General features: G+C 34.5%; 1 protein-coding gene across 5 annotated transcripts in view; it reads left to right on the top strand.

The window, feature by feature from the left end:
- The window catches only part of axed (axundead), a 95,568-nt gene extending 85,382 nt beyond the window's left edge, over nt 1-10,186 (top strand). For all 5 annotated transcript variants that reach the window (XM_067787230.1, XM_067787227.1, XM_067787226.1 and 2 more), the window contains one exon: nt 5,027-10,186. In XM_067787230.1, coding sequence (XP_067643331.1) covers nt 5,027-5,253 — 227 coding nt within the window. In that variant the 3' untranslated portion in view covers nt 5,254-10,186. The remainder of the gene's footprint in view (nt 1-5,026) is intronic.
- Nucleotides 10,187-18,438: the final 8,252 nt, after the last annotated feature.

Consider the following 18,438-nt stretch of genomic DNA (forward strand, 5'->3'; position numbering starts at 1 on the left):
ATAGCGGGCGTAACTTTTTAAGAGACGGCCAAAGTCGGCTAGTCTGTTAGCGCCAGTTAATTATGATGACGCAGTCTGGGTTCTTTATTGGATAGTTATATTTGTCGCCCAAAAAACTTCTGATGACAGTATAGACGCCTTTCGTATCGCACGAAAGCTAATAGTGCAATGCCTTGTGAGTACCACAACTAAGCTGCAAATATCCCTGTCATTCGTCAATCGCTAAAAAGCTAGTTTTTGAATAAGGCTCCCAAGAACTTTGTTGGATGTTCAATTCATCCAACATATTAATAACCATGCTAAGCCTCTAATATTACCATTCCACACATCTTTATTATGCCTCCATGATAGCAAATATATTACATTGCAATTGGTTCTCTGAACGCAGAGTATTTTTCCCTCCTCTATAGCGATAAGAAGACTCCGAAAGGTACAGCACCTAACCGAAATTTGGCCCTTGTACATCATTTTCCCTTTTTAATGCAATGCCACCGGGTTCTCTTACTTATGACGTATTAAATCTGAAGCAAGAAGGGAAATCACTTAAAATTTATCGCAAATTTCCGCCGCTCGATTGGTGCGCCTCTAGCGAAACTCTTCCTGTCATTTGTTTTAAATTTAAAGTCTCAAGGGTTACCCACGAACGTACGTAGAAAAACGCGTCAGCTGACACGACCTATCTTATCAATGTGCAATGTAAACGAAAACTCACCGACGCACAGTGGCGCCTCTGCCGTTAAAGCATGGCAAAAATCAAAAAAATCATGAAAGCGTTCGCTAAATATAATACATGTTTCTAATAGAGAATTTCCCGGATATACCTGTTTTTGAAATGCCTATTTTTAGGCCCTTTTTAAAATTTTGGTGGAAAAAATAAAAAAATGTTAAAATATGTGCTCCGTCAAATTAACAGTAGTTATTCAGTGACCTAAATTCATAAAGTCTACCTGCGTCCAGCTGCAACTTCACTTTTTACATCAAATAAAGTTAAACAACCTTGGGCATAAATACGCGCCTGAGCAGGTATATATAATTCAGTACGGCCGTAAGGTCGTTTTTGTTATTGGAACTTGTTAACAACATACGTTTTTTTAGTTACGAATTGTATACCTGAAATTAATTTTAATAATTTGAGTAGGTATATGAAGCTATCCATCAAACAATGCACATTATCATTCGTCTTTTGGAGATTAAGGAAATAAGTATTCTGTTTACTTAAATAAAGTGAATAGTATTTTTAAATATAGTTCACAGTTTAATATTTAGTCAGATACATTCGAAGCCAATTCTAATATGTATCTAGAAAACTCGAAACTATTTGCGGTGTTTAAATCTACAAAGTCTAGACGGGACTTCGTTGAGGCTGTTATGAGAGAATTAGCGAGTGAAACAAGCATTAAAGAAAAGGAAGGCCTGGAAGAAAAACTTGGTTTAAAATACATTATGATAGAAAGAAAATGGAAGGACGTCTATCGTAACAATTCAAAATTTCTAAGTAAGCATGAAAAGTGGCAAGCTGACAAAACTTTTTTGGACGAAGAAACGCCTAGCACGTTAACCAATCCAACTAGAGGGAGACCAACAAAACCCATAGAAGAGTGTTCTACCTACGCAAGGAAAAGGAAGCTGTCTGATACCACAAAAGCTACGGCCACGACTCATCTTTCAGAAGCACTGGCTATTAAATATAAAAAAGACGAAGAAAACGTGAAGTCTCATTTAACAGAAGCAGTTGCGGTAGCAAGTCCAGTGCGACTGATGAGGATCAAAAACAGCATCCCCACACCACCAAATGCGTTACCTAGGAAATACACTCCCGAAGAAGTTTTGGCTCTGTTTATAGATCTCGGTTTAACGAAGAAAATATATATTATATTGCGAAAGTCATTACTGCAACGTAATGCGATATTTTACCTGGATACAAAAAAATTACTCAAACCAAGAAAGAAACAGTTCCTCTAAGTCCCAAAATAACCGAAGTATCAGCTGAAGTTGAGCTACAAAACCTAATGGATCATACGTCTACATGACTCCTTCAAAGTTTTACTGAAGAAAAGTTGAAATCACTGCCAAAGGAGCTAGCCTTGATAAATAAGTGGGGCTGTGATGGATCATCAGGACAAAGCGCAAATAAACAGAGAATAAATGTAGACAATGATCCAATTACAGATAGTAATATGTTTATGGCTTCTATTGTTCCATTACGACTAAAAGATGAAGCTTCAGAATATTGGAAAAATCCACGTCCGTCATCAACTATACTGTGACGCCCAATATTATTTAAATACGAGAAGGAGTCTTCGGAACTCATAAAAGCTACAGTGAGTGATATAAAAAATCAAATTGCCAAATTAGAACCAACAATAATTGAAATTGAAGAGGGGAATGTTATTACAATAAAGCAGGATTTTCTTCTAACAATGGTCGATGCAAAAGTTTTGAACTTAATAACAAATACGACATCTACAATGAAATGTCCAATTTGTAAGAAGAGCCAAAAGGACTTTGAAAATCTTGATGATTCAATAACTGACGAACTAAATTATGAGTATGGAATATCTCCTTTGCATGCTAAGATAAGACGTATGGAATTTGTTTTGAAGCTGGCTTATACCACAACAAGGAGAAGTTTTCGACGACAATATAAAATGTAAGGAGAAAAAACATGAGAAAAAAATAATTCAGGATGCATTCTATAAAGAGATTGGCCTTAGAGTTGACTGTCCAAAGTATGGATACGGAAATACAAATGATGGTAACTCCTCAAGGAGATTTTTTGAAAACGATGCAGTGACTGCTCGCATAACAGGAGTTGATAGAGATATTGTGAAAAGATTGGGAGTAATTTTAAATATTTTAAACTGCGATGAACCAGTTAATGGACCCAAATTTGGAGAATATGCATCTAAAACTACAGATATGCTGCATCAAAAGTATCCTGAGAAGAAACTTGCACCAACGGTACATAAAATTTTAGCACATGGAAGAGATTTAAAACAGTAGCAGTGCTTACCATTAGGAGAATTATCTGAAGAAACTCAAGAATCTAAGAACAAGGACTACAAAAGATATAGATGTATGAACACCTGCAAAGTATCACGAGTTAGACAAAACGAATACCTTTTCAACATGTTAGCTATCTCTGCTGACCCAGTCATATCATCTATGAGGTATGTAAGAACACAAAAAGATCTTACAGATGCGTATAGCTCAGAAATGGTTGCTTTGTTAGATATGTGTTCCAGTGACTATGACTATGTTAAGATAAAATAAGTTTCTCATTTCTTATCACAACAATGAAAAACAGATTTACTAATAAATTTTGTTACTTTATTGAAAAATAAGATATCTATGTACAAGTTAATTTTTTATTTCAAATAAAAGAATTAATTAATTTAGTAATTTATAAATATATACTCTTCGTTATTGCATTTCTCTAAAGTTTATCAAATTTATTTTAAAGCTTAGGCATTTCGCCTTCAAACGAGTATTAAATTTTTATAGAAATCAATACGTCTATCGAGTTTGGTACAAATTGGTAAAGCGGTTACTAAGATCAAACTTTTTAGCATAAATGGGCAGTGCCACTCCCTTTTCTAAAATTCGTTGGCTGTTTAATCTTGAGCTCAAATAAAATTTCATTGAACCACTTTCAATAACTTTTAGTTATTAATAAAATACATATTTGGCTTGTAAATAAAAAAAAAAAAAACATGTAAAATTTTACGATGAATTTTGAGGCACCTTGTTATTGTGGCATCAAAAACGGATATTTGAGTTTTATAAGAGTATTGCCATTTAAAAGAAACAATACGTCTATCGATTTTGGTAGTTATTGATTACGTGACTACTTAGATACAACTCTTTGTCATAAGTGGGAAGTGCCACGCTATCTTATCAACATAATTAGTTTATCATATTTAATGCTTAAATACGTCATTATAAGACAAATCTCATTTTATTTTTTACTAGAAAACATTTTGTTTTTGCATTTTTCTAAAAATTTTGGAGTTTGACGAATTTTTTGAAGCACCCTGTATCTGTGACATTCTGAGATTTCACACAATAAAACCTCAAATAATTAGCTTTCATTTGCATTTTAAATTTTTAAAATATCTTCATTGGTTCAAAAGTTATGATTTTTGCAAAGAAAAACCTCAAAAGGCGCCACTGTGCGACGTGCAACGCCCGTACGTACGTAGCCCGGAACGTAGAAATCAAAACAATTTTGATTTTTTTCGTAAGAACGTGTCAGCTGATCGCTCTCTCACTAGACATAGTTGCCTAGTAAACTTTCGTGCGCTAATTTTTGACCGTTCGCAGTTTTATGCAAAAACACCTAATTAAAGTTTGAAAAATTGTGAAAATAATTCAAAATAATTATGTAAAAGTGCAGATTATAACTATGCAATCTATTTATATTTATTTAATATTAATTCCAGCCTTTTACAACATCAAAAATTAAAATGGAAAAAGTTGGTGTTTCCATAAGCATGCATGCAAACTTGTCAATGGCAACAGTGAACATAATTGAACATAATTTAGTAAATAGGGCTTATCTTACATGTCTGATGTTCCAGGTTCTGTGATCAAAATGGGCTGGTTGCATCGGGAATTCATATTTACAAAACCTGTTTTATTGATAACTTTTGAATGGAAATAATATTTACCCTCTGCCCTCGAACTAATAATATTTACACTAAAACAAGTGTTTTTTATCTTTTTTCTAATAATTTTTGAACACATTTCTACAGTTGTAGGCCAAACTAAAGTTTACCGAAATTTTTGGCCCGTTTTTCGTTTTAGCTGGCACATATTTTGCTCTAGCATCCGCTTCAGCTGGCGCGAGGGATTTATCTGTGATTGTTGCCAGCATAAATTTGAGATAAATCCCTCGTGAGAGCGAAAAAAATGAGAGCGTAGACAAATGTTTCGTATCAAGTCATCTTTGCTCGGAACTATGTACAATACATATATACGTTCGTAAATACATATATACGTACTTTATAAAATTTCTTTATTATAGGTAAAAAACTGAAGAATCTTACACCGGAACAAAGTCAATTATTGGAAAAATTTCGAACGCCACGTCCCGAATTCCCAAAAATGCCAATACATCTTAGCGATCGTACAAATCCAAAGAATTATCCAAAGAAAATGCGACGCGCTGAAAAGGGCACATCTGGCGACGAGGGTTGCTGGAGTAATTTCGGTATGAATTGTTTGGCTGTATTCGCATGCATATTCGATTAAAATAGTACCATAATTAAGTAGTAAGCATACTTTATATAAATATAACTAGAAGGTTAAAAAAGTTAGAAAATAAAAAAATTATGTTAAAAACTGGGTTGATAAGCATTTAACCAATCGCCAATAACAGTTTACATATTTGAACAAATGCAAGCAACTCTGTAAATGTATGCCGATATTGATAAAATATACCGTTAAATATGTAATAGTAGTAATTTGCCTAAGTACAAGCTCTGTGACTTGAATAGTGTCCTATTGTGAAAACCTGAACGCTGTTTCCAATAAAAATTTATTTGGAAGAAGATAATTCAAGCCTAGACTCAACCCTCGGGGAAAATGAGCGAGTTCAATAGAAAAATTGCACTGAAATATTAAAAAAAAAATTATTATAACTTCATTTGTGATTTATTCTTTAAAGAAAAGTATAAATTATTATTATTAAATACAAATGCATTAATTTTTACTTTCCTAGTCAAATTATAAGTTGACATCTTTGTCCCAGCGTTGCGTACTAATCTTGAAGTGAAAACTAGAGCTGGAATAGACTATCGTTATCATCGATAGCTTCAAACTGTAAGCACAAGCGCTATCGATAGTTTTAAAAAAAAGCTATGAGAAGGCAAATGTTGTCTCCTTGACAAGCCTAAAAAAATGTGAACTAGCAAAAGCTTATTATTTTTTTGTCACACTTTGTAATGCTTGATTTTCAATATAACTGGAATCAAAAATTGCTTGAAACGGACTCGCTGGTCAGTTGAGGTCAAACGTAGTTTCCTTAAGTTACGTTATTGATGCTTGATTTTCACTAGGTCAAATTTTAACACTAACTTGATCATTTTCATGAAAACGGGTTGTCATACAATGTCAAATATGTTAAACGTACGTTTGGACTAATTACGAAGTGAAAATTGAGGGAGCTTGTCATTATTCTGTATTACAAAATTCTGGGTGACTAAATTCTGTAAATTGCAAAAAATTCTGCTTGAACAAAATTCTGCTTTTTTAAAATTCGGCTTTTTAAAATTCTGATTTCTAAAATTCTGCTTTCTAAAATTCTGCTTTTTCAAAATTCTGCATGTTTAATTCTGGAAGTCAAAATTCCGGAATCATGGCATGGCGTAGCCGGTGTAGGATCGGGTAAGGGTTATTTTTTTAAAGGGCGGCCAAAGGCCGCCTACGCAGAAAGGTATACTACGCAGAAGACATCACCGTGGCAGTAGCCACGCTTATACCACACACCCGGACTTGGCATGGCGTAGCCCAGGGTTATTTTTTATAAGCGCTGCCGAAGGTTATTTTTTATAAGGTGTTCTACGCAGAATTACTGTGCATGGCGCACTTTTTCAAAATAATTACATGACCTCTTTAACACTGGTAACATTATATTTTAATACAGAATTTTGTAATACAGAATTTTTTAATACAGAATTTTGAAAGCAGAATTTTAGAAAGCAGAGTTTCATAAAAGCAGAATTTTAAAAAGCAGAATTTTGTTTTTAGAATTTTGTACATACAGAATTTCAACACCAACCCGAAAATTGAATTGATTAGTAACTGAAAACGACAATTGCCCAACGGTATGGCAAATTTGACACTGGAATTTTATTTGCTGACATGCCGGCAATCCATTCTCGTTTGCCAACTAGCGTTACATCAAAGAGTAATGCCATAGCATGTGAAATAACGAAACGGGTTGTTAAGAAGATAAAATAAAACAAAATCTTAGTGTGGATTTTGACTACGTACTGCTTTATCGATTTCCGAATCAGTTACTTATTTTAAATAATGTAAACGCCTTTCACCCCAACTGATTGGCGTGTTAGCTTGAGGCAGTTGATGAATGATGTTATTTATTTTGACCTAGTGGAAACCAAGCATTAGCAAATCAATTGTAAAAGTCAAATTTTCCAATGTCATTTTTACTTATTCAATTATCACTTTCTAGTCATAATAGACCGCAAAAGCATTTGACGTTGTATGACAAGCCATTTTCCTTAATATGGCCAAAGTTGTGGTCAAATTTGACCTAGTGAAAATCATGCCTAATTATTTTTATTTGGAAAAACTAAATAAAAATAGCTTGGCTGAGATTTACTTAAAAGCATTGAAAAATAAAACTGTAGTCAGTACTATCGATGGTCCTTTTTTCTAAAGTATAGAAATTAATTATTATTAATATTTAGTTTGAAAGTTTTGCAGCTCTAGTGGAAACAGCGGAATTATAAAAATAAAAAAAAATTGTATATGTTAGCAATGGAGATCATTAAACAAAATAAATAAACAACAACAAGAAGGAGTAGAATAAGTTTTTATACCAACATACACACATACATACTAATACTACAAGCATTTATTACTAAAGAAAACAAACGTACACACCTAACATGAAGAGATTACGAATGTAAATAGCAAGTTTGTGTAAGTAGTTAAGGTAAGTTTGTATGTGTGGTAAAAATACACATGTTATATTCGTCAAAAGGATTATTATTATGTAAAATACTTACAGATATTCATATATACGTAGATATGAAGGCCCTTATACGTCTCTTACATAGAAAATAGGTAGCTATCGTAGCGCGTTTGAAATCATCGTTGTGTCATCTCTAACCTGTGTATATAAATATTTATAAAAAAAATTGTACCTATACTACGTATACATATACGCATATATTTTTATGTTAACTTAGTTTTTATCTTAATTTATATTGATAAGTTAATTTTTTGCTAGTCAATGTAAACCTAAATAAAATTGTTTATACATACATACATAGTTAATTTGTTTAAATAATATTAGCATAATTATTGACAGTTTAAAAAAATGGGTCTAAGTACAATACATACAAATGTACATATGCACACAAACGCATTTTTTGCCTAAGTACTTAGGGTGTTTTACATTTAGGTGATAAAAATTTTTTTTTTTTTTGATTTAAAAAAAATATTTCCATAAAAATTTTGACTTCTTAAAAACAAAAAAATTTAATTCTATAACCAGTTTCACTAAAAAAATTAAGTGAGAAATTATCTTTTTGTTACAATTTAATATAAAAAACAATAACTTTTTGTTGAAGTTGTTTCGTAAAATTGGCTCTTTAGAAAACTGCGATCTCTTCAATTCAAGATTATTTGGTTTTTTTAGCAAATTTCATTCCCCACAAGCGCCGTAGACTATTTTATTTTTAGTAGAGTCAAATTGAAACATGAAGAAAAATTTGTCAGTTTTATAAAAAAAAAATAAAATAAAAAATAAAAAAATCTAACTTGAGAGAACAATTTCCCAGCAAATTCATAAAACAAAAATCAGTCAAAATCATGATGCAATAAAACCAAACATGTAAAGCCAGTAATACAAAAATTTAGTAGTATTTGGTACTTTTTTGCCACTTTTTTAGTACTTTAGATATGCAATGTTCCGAAAACAGCCAAGCACGAAGTATCTTCACATTGAAAGAGGGAAATCGAAAGAAAAGGGAAAAGAGGAAATAGAGAAGGGAAAGCAGATGAAGTTGGGGGAAGTAGGAAAATTAAGGAGTATAAGATGAAGCGGGAGAGTGAGATAAAAGTAAGAAAATGGTAATGGTTAGAGAAAAAATAGGAATAAAAGGTTTACAGTAAGAATAAGCATAACATTAGGATAAATTAAGAGTTATAGTGAGAGTTAGACTTGGATAGGACAAGAGCAATAAGAGTAAGAGAAGGAGGGTGAAAATTATCGAAGAATGAAAGGGAAATCGTCTGGCCCGAGTAAGGTAAACTGAAAAATGCAGAGGGTCGAGGAAATAAGAAGTGTGTGAGACGGAGGAGAGCCAGGCGGATATATAGAGAAGAAAAAACGTCTGTGCGTATTAAAAAGTCTAGTAAATTGCTTCGGGTTTTTTTTATTTTCTTCTATAATGTTTTTCTTAACTTTACTTCATTCTGCACGATACAACTTTTTTCTAAACGAAGAGCCTTGATATGAAAAACATTTTCCTTATTTTTTAATTTATAAACTTTTACATTGTTTATAGAGAAAAATTTTAAATTTGAAATAAGAAAAAAAACTAAATTTATTTATTATTATTTTTGAGAGGTACAGAAAAAAAAAATTGTATTTAAATTAGAAACACCCTAATGTACTTATGTACGTTAATTATTTAATACAAACATTTTAAATTTTAAATATACAAATAAATATTTTAAGTTAAAGCTCTATAATTTTAAATGCAACAAAACTTTTAATATTAATGAATGTATGTACATGCATTAGGGTGGCCGAAAAACAATCGAAGTTTGTTTTTCTTCAATAGGCTGCAGAAAAACTCATTACTAGGTATCTCTAGGATATATCTGCGAAAAATGTAGTATATGCTCAACACAGCCTTCCAATTTCACTCAAACAATTTTCGAAAATTTTGGTGGCCGGCCCAGTGTATATGCATACATACGCACACGCACCTGTATACAAAAATATATTGATTGTTATAGTAAAATTTATGCACGCAAAGTTTTAAATATTTTTAATTGAAATTGTAGTATATATTTATGAAAAATTTGTTAATTTTAAAATTTTCATATTAAACTGAAAATTTTTAATCATGGAAAGTGAAAAGATTTTAAGAAAGCAAAATAATGCCATACAGAACACACAACACACATACAGCCGTAAAAGATTAAAATCATCCGTTCATACCATAACTATATAAACAGTATAGTGAGATATAAAGGTACATGTACTCATTTACTCACTTATTCAATTTAGTCCTATTTTGCTCTATAATAAAATTAGGCAAATATTCAATAACCAAACTAAGTATTTTCTACATAGCGCATTCAGTGAATATAAAAACATAAACATGAAAATTGAATTTTAAAACAATACATACGAATAAGGTATAGAAAAGGCATAAAACTTAACTATTTATACACACATAAATACAGCGTTTAAATAAAATTTTTGAAAAAAAAAACATGTTAATAAGTTTTTAAATTTTAGAACTTACGGTTATAGAAGACTTTTACACCTCTCTCATGCTTTGCGAATTATTATCCCTTCTACCCCCTCCCCCTTTTTTATATTCCTTCCCACCTTTATCCATATGCTCATTCTATCTATCTTTTTATACTCAGCGTGCTTTGCACACAGAGTATATTAACTTTGATTGGATAACTGTTGGTTGTCAGGTATAAAGGAATCGAGATAGACATAGACTTCCATATATCAAAATCAGCAGAGTCGAAAAAAATTTTATTGGGCCAAGAATAGATTGGTATTGAAAATGAGCGAAATCGGATGATAACCACGCCCAATTTCTATATATATATATATAACATTTTGGAAAACACAAAAACCATGATTATTTAGTAAATAATACACCTAGAATGTTGAAATTTGACATGTGGACTGATATTGGGACTCTTGATAAAAATTTGTAAAAATTTTTTAAATGGGCGTGGCACCGCCCACTTGTGATAAAATCAATTTTACAAATATTATTAATCATAAATCAAAAATCGTTACACCTATCGTAACCAAAATTCGGCAGAGAGGTTGCCTTTACTACCACGCCCACTTTTATATAAAAGGTTTTTAAAAGGGTCTTGGACGAATAAAATAAGCTATATCTTTGCAAAAAAGAGCTTTATATCAATGGTATTTCATTTCCAAGTGGATTTATAACAATAAATAAGAAAAACTTCAAATTTTAAAAAATAGGCGTGGCACCGCCCCTTTTATGACTAAGCAATTTTCTATGTTTCGGGAGACATAACTCGAAGAAAAATTATCATATCGTAATGAAAATGTGTACACATATTTTCCTTATAGCAGAAAATATTTCTAGTAAAAATGCACGGGATCGGTTAAACACCACGGCAACTTAGATATAAAACAAATTTAAAAGGGTCGTAGACTAGAATAAGCTATAACTTAGCAAAAAATAGTTTTGAATCAATGATATTTCACTTATCAAGATTTATTTTAAGAGGAAGTGGGGAGACATTTTTTTTAAACGGTCGCTGCCACGTGTTATGTAGAAAAGTAATTTATCTGAAATGAAATGTACAATTGAAGCTCACGCTGAGTATATAATGTTCGGTTACACCCGAACTTAAGACACCTTTACTTGTTCAATTTACCCCTCTCATGCCTCACAGTTTTTCCTTTGTTTCATTCCCCTTTTTCTTTCTCACTCAACCTCATTTAATCCTTACTCTCTATTCTATTCTCACAATCTAGAGTTCCCTCCCCTTTTCCTCGCCCTTATCTAAAACCTCACATTTACAAGTAGCGTCGTATCCTCCAAGTCGCCGACGTGCCCAGAGCCCTTTCCTCTGCTGCCAAATTTACCTGTCGACTCCGAAGTTTTGTGCTCCCTTGCTATTTCGCCAAAGGGCGCTCTGCGTTTTGCGGACTAGGGCATCTCCGCAATCTTCCAACAGTAATGCTACTGTGTAAGCCACCGCTGTTGTTCGCGCTACCGGCGATAAATTCTTTACGGACTCGAATACAACCGAGCACGCGAATACAACCATTCACCATCACTGTCCCAGAGGTCAAAAAAGCCATCGAAGAAGCTAAAACTTCAAAAGCAGCTGGCCCAGTTTTTCAAACACTTCGGAGGATGAGGGACTCTCCTACCCAGCTCAAGTTTTTAGTGCGTAACTCTCCTGCGTTGTCATACTTCGAAAATAGCCAGGGCTGTCATGGAATCCAAGTCGGTTTTGCGTTTTGTCGGAATTACAAACCAATACTGATTTAAATTGGTGTCATAAAACCGTATTGGTTTTGCTCTTTTCGTATGTAAATAAAACCGATGTTCGAATCAGCTGTTTTGCGGTGCACCGGCAATTTTAATGTAAATTTTTTGGCAAAATTTTATAAAATAGTTGTTTTGTGCATTAAACAGCAATAAACAAATTAATTGACATGAAAATGGCATCAGCAGTTGTAGCATTTATGTTATTGGAAGAAGAAAGTTGCTAGAAGGTCAAAAGGAAAATTTTGGAGAAATCGCAGCAATCCATTTGAGTTTCCAGAGACAGCGTAATAAAAACTGTTTCTTAATGTGGGTTTCTAGATATGTATGTTAGCACGACGCACGCCAAATAATAAAGCAAGAAGACACTTGTTGCACAAGCTGGTAAACAAAATTCCATAACGAAACATAACACCACGAAAATAACTAAGAATGCAGCAAGCGGTGAGAAATGCATCGTCAACATTTCAACCAAGTCATAACATCACGAAAATAAGCAGAAATACAGCAAGCGGTGGGAAGCGCATCGTCAGCGAATTCACAAAGCGGCAACAGCAGCGCAGTCGGTAGAGCGGCGACAAAATAAGTTAGTTGTAAGAAAATAATATTTGTAAAAGTTAGTTCTAATTCTGACATTGAGTAATAAAGGAGCCATAGCTCCCAATAAAAACATTTTTTTTCAACTAAATAACCTTTAGTAATTTAACTGGCGCCCGAGCAGGGACCAGCGCGAGTGTCGGAAAGTATTAGTGCCTGAAAATCAAAAAGTAAGGCCACGCGAGTGACGTATATAAACAAAAAAAAAAAAAAACGTTAAAAGTGCCTGAAAAATAACAAGTAAGGCCACGCGTCTACAGCGGCACCGGGAAGTGGAATAAGCAGTACGACCGAGGTACCCAAGTACCAGGAGGGAAAAGGACGAACACCGAAGCGGCGAAAACCCCACATCCAGCGTTGGACATGATACTAGCGTAAGATTAAATAGTAATAAGTAAATAATTGAAAACAAAAATAATAATAACAATTGAAGAAAAAAGAGAAAAAGAAATTATTATGAAAAGTAGATCTAATTGTGCTTTGTGAAAGAAAAGAAAAATTAAAAGAGAAATTAGCATACAAATCCATAAAATCAAAGATAAAAATTTACACAGAAATCATTGCGAGAAAGTAAATTGAGTTGCGCTTGTGAAACAAAAAAGAAAAGGGAATTATTGTGAAAAGTAAATTTAATTGCTTTTTGTGAAAGAAAAATTAACTAGAAATTAGGAAACAAATCCATAAAATCTAAAGAAAATATTATACAGAAATCATTGTGAAAAGTAAACAGAGTTGTGCCTTGTGAAATAAAAGAAGAACTAAAAGAAATTAGCAATCAAATATAAAAAAAAAAAAAAATCTTTAGGAAAATGCCAGGATCCGCGGAGGAACTCGTTGATCAATTGAACCAACTTAGGTTGGAATACGGAAATACCCGTCAGGGAAATCTTCCCGTCTCTAATACGACGGAATTAGAATCAGCAGCTATAGAAGCGTTAGATAGAATGAATAGGACTTCCCTTAATGATTTGCCACCAGACCATAGTGTTACATTAAATGCACAAAATATAAACGATCTAGATAGGGTACCAGATATGGTAAAATGCCTGAGAGAATTCTCAGGACGACCAGGAGAATTTAGCTCCTGGAGAAAAAGTGTCGACAGAATATTAAAAGCATATGAATCTTTGAAAGACACACCTAAATATTTCGCCATACTACATACAATCAGACACAAAATTGTCGGCGATGCCGACACGGCTCTCGAATCCTATAGTACTCCACTAGATTGGACGCATATTAGAAAGTGCCTTATGATGCACTATTCCGACAAGAGAGATATTGGTACTTTAGAATACCAAATGACCACACTGGCCCAGCGCCACGATGATATTTCTACCTTCTATCAGAAGGTCTATCAACATCTTTCACTAATCCTTGACAAAATTTCCTGTCTCGACTTGGGCGAAGAGTCCATTAGAGCCATGACAAACTCCTACAGAGAGAAAGCTCTGGATACGTTTATTCGCGGGCTTAATGGAGACCTACCCCGTCTCCTCAGTATCCGTGAACCAACCACCCTGCCACAGGCATTGCACCTGTGTCAAAAACTTGATAACATGTCCTTCCGAATGAACCACGCGAACACTGTGAATAGATCAATTATCAACGGACCGCCACGACTACCACGAAATACCACAAATTATAACAATAACAGACCCTTCTATCCCGAGCTGACTTATTCCTTAGCAGCAACACCTAGTTTTGCACCGATGTTGCAACATTTTAATCGACAACCAAATAGGTACCCAAATAATCCATTCATTCCACCGACAAATCGTCCTAGCAACTACAATTACCCCGGATATGACCAAGGATTCCGCACGGGATACTACGGCCAAACCAATTATCCCCAGTATAACCCAAATTTCCGTTCGAACCCAACAGGATACAACAATCAAAATAATTACTCCAATAATAACAGAAATAATCTACCACCAAAACCACCAGTACCAATGGATGTAGACCAGTCCATACATTCCAGGCAGGTCAACTATCAAAACCGGCCGCAGAATAACCAAAACAACTCCGCGCAGAAGCGTCCCCTTTCTACCCAACATCCTCACGCACCAAATAAAATGCAAAGAACTTTTTACGCCAATACGGACTACACTAAACCGGATGAATTCTACGATCAGGTAGATCCTCACCAAATCTACGAGGATAATCCCGTCCTAACTAATTATGGAAATGAAAATCAACCAGACCACATACCAAAAAGTAACCCCAATTTAATCACAAACAATAATCCGGCCCTGAACGGGCAGGATTGCACCGAACTAGATACTATTCATTTTTTAGACTAACTCCATCTTCACTCCCCTATTACGAGTTCATTGCTAGGAGCGGAGATGGACTAGACTTTCTAATAGATACCGGCTCGAATAAAAATTACATACAATCCTCGAGGATAAGAAATCCAATTCCTAATGAGCATACTTTTAAAGTTAACTCTGTCGCAGGAGACATAGAGATCACTCACCACACGTACGTGGATATTTTCGGACACGGCGTAGGCAAAATTAAATTTTTCATTTTACCAACATTAAACTCCTTTCACGGAATAATAGGTAACGACACGCTCAAACAACTGCAAGCAACAATCCACACTGATAAAAATATGATGACAATTTTTGAAAATATATTTATCCCTCTAAAACAAAGGGTGTCACAAGAAGTGAATAATGTAGGAATAAAAATACCACATCTTTCTGCCGAAATTCAATCAAAAATTAATGGCATAATTGGGAAATGTCCCAATCTGTTCTCGGATCCCGACGAAAAACTAACATATACTACTTTAGTAAAGGGCGAAATCCGCACTACCAGCGACACACCCGTATATTCAATGGCGCTTAAAGAGGAAATAGAAAGGCAAATAGAGGAACTTCTAGATAACGGGATAATTAGGAGATCAAAATCCCCCTATAACTCACCAGTCTGGATAGTCGACAAAAAGTTGGACGCCTCTGGTAAAAAGAAATACCGGATGGTGATCGACTATCGAAAGCTCAATTCAATTACAATCCCCGATAAGTACCCTATACCAGAAATAAATGAGGTTCTTGCCAACCTCGGAAATAATTCACTATTTACCGTTGTTGATCTTAAAAGCGGATTTCATCAGATTCCACTTCGTGAGTCCGATATCGAGAAAACGGCATTTTCCGTAAACAACGGAAAGTACGAATTTCTCCGATTGCCATTTGGGCTTAAGAATGCCCCTTCCACATTTCAACGGGCACTGGATGATATCCTCCGGCAACATATCGGTGTAAGATGTTACGTCTACATCGATGATGTAATAATATTTAGGAAAAACGAAGAGGAACACTTAAAAAATATTGAATTAGTGTTCAGAACCCTAGAGAGTGCAAACATGAAAATACAGCTAGACAAGTGCGAGTTTGCCAAACAGGAAGTAGAATTCCTGGGGTATGTTGTTACCCCGGAAGGAATAAAAACAAACCCAAAAAAGGTAGAAGCCATAATTAATATGCCTCCTCCTAAAAATCTTAAGGAACTTCGTTCGTTCCTTGGCATGGCAGGCTATTTAAGAAGATTTATTCAGGACTTTGCCAAGATCGCCAAGCCACTTACGGCCATTTTGCGAGGCGAATTTGGAAATATTTCCAAAAACGCATCAAGGAAGCAATTCATTACCCTAGATCAGGAAGCATTAAATGCATTCGACAAAATAAAAAACACCCTTACTTCACCGGACATCGTTCTGTCCCATCCGAATTTTGAAAAGGACTTCGAACTGACCACGGACGCATCCGACTTCGCAATAGGCGCCGTACTATCACAAAATAAAAAACCCGTAACATACATATCCAGAACCCTCAACAAAACTGAAGAATCTTATGCAACCAATGAGAAGGAGATGCTGGCCATTATATGGTCCTTAAGCTCCTTAAGGAACTACTTGTACGGGTCAAGAAAAGTAAATATATTTACCGACCACCAACCGCTTACATACGCTTTAAGTACAAGGAATACGAATAGCAAAATGAAACGATGGAAATCAATCCTGGAGGAATATAATTACGAACTGAAGTATAAACCAGGGTACTCCAACTTGGTCGCAGACGCCTTATCAAGGATACCTCCCCAAATAAATTCCCTCACTCCCACAATCCACAGTGACGAGAGCTCAAGCCATAACCTCATACCATGTACAGAGGCCCCAATAAACGTTTTTAAAAATCAAATATTTTTCAAGCAAGACGAAACATCTTCATATCAATTTAAAATAATATTTCCAACAATCCATCGTCACATAATTACAGAACCCCAATATGACAATCAAATTCTCACTACGCACCTAAAACGATACCTTAACCCCTCCGTCATCAACGGAATCAATACAGATGAAAGGATAATGGGCATGATCCAAAACATCTATCCACTACATTTTAGTAACTATAAGATACGCTATACCCAAAAATTAGTTGACGACATCACCAACGAACAGGACCAGAAAAACACCATTTTAGACATCCATAAACGCGCACACAGAAATGCAGTTGAAAACAAAGTACAGATTCTGGAAAAAAGCTATTTCCCAGGAATGCTCAGCAAAATAAAAAGAATTGTAACTAATTGCACAACTTGCAAAGAAAACAAATACGAACGCCATTCCAACCAACCCAAAATTGGCGAGACGCCATTACCCACATATCCCGGACACACGGTCCACATAGACATTTTTTTAACAGAAGGTAAAGTAATTATGACTGCCCTGGACAAATTTACGAAATACGCACAAACAAGGAAGCTTTCAAGCAGGGCAATAGTAGACGTTAGAGGTCCTTTAAGAGACTTCATTTTCTATTTCGGAGTGCCAAAACTGATTGTAATCGACAACGAACCTTCATTGAATTCTAGTTCAATTAAATTTATGATGACGGACGAGTTGGGAATAGAAGTTTTTACAACACCACCATACAAAAGCCAGGCAAACGGGCAAGTAGAAAGGTTCCATTCTACTCTGGTGGAAATAATGCGTTGCCTCAAAGAGAATGGAGGACACAGGAACTTTGACGAGCTCCTAGAAAGAGCTGTGTCGGAATACAATCATACTATCCATTCTGTGACTAAAAAGAGGCCAGTAGATTTATATTTCCGTAGAAACGTTACGTTTACTCCAGAAGATATAGAAAGAAGTAGGCAAAGTAACTTAGAGAAACTGGCACTTAAACAGAAAAAGGACAAATAGTACACAAAAGTAGGATACGCAACTAATTAAACGATGTGTAAAACTTCTTCTTTGCAGATTTTTCATACCGCTCTGCTTAGCAGAGGTACAAATACTCGACTACTCTAACTCCCAACTTGTAACAATAGAAAAAGGAACAGCCAAACTACAGACCGGAACATTTAGAATAATACACGACATTGACAAATACAACGAAATCCTGGAGCATATAGAACTGAAAACACAAGCAGAAGAACTCTATAAAAATCCCAATTATCCCTTCTTACCCCTTCTCATATCACAAATTAAGGCTCATCTAAATAATCTAAAAATAGAAGGAAGATCGAAAAGGTCACTAAATTTCATAGGTAGTGCGTGGAAATGGATCGCAGGAAATCCAGACCACGAGGATCATGAAATAGTTTTAAATAAATTAAATAACGTCCTTGAAAATAATAACAATCAGGTTATTATTAACAAACTAACAATAAAGAAGATAAATGAAATTACAAATATTACAAACAATATTACCAGGGAATTGCAAAATGACAAAAGCAGGGAAATAGAAGCATTTTTGAAATTGAAATACAAATTAGAAATTTTAAAGGAAGAAATCATAAATATAGCATATGCTATTCATTGGGCAAAAGCCAA

The sequence above is a fragment of the Eurosta solidaginis genome, chromosome 5, assembly GCF_040869045.1.
Source record: "Eurosta solidaginis isolate ZX-2024a chromosome 5, ASM4086904v1, whole genome shotgun sequence".
NCBI classification, from domain to species: domain Eukaryota; kingdom Metazoa; phylum Arthropoda; class Insecta; order Diptera; family Tephritidae; genus Eurosta; species Eurosta solidaginis.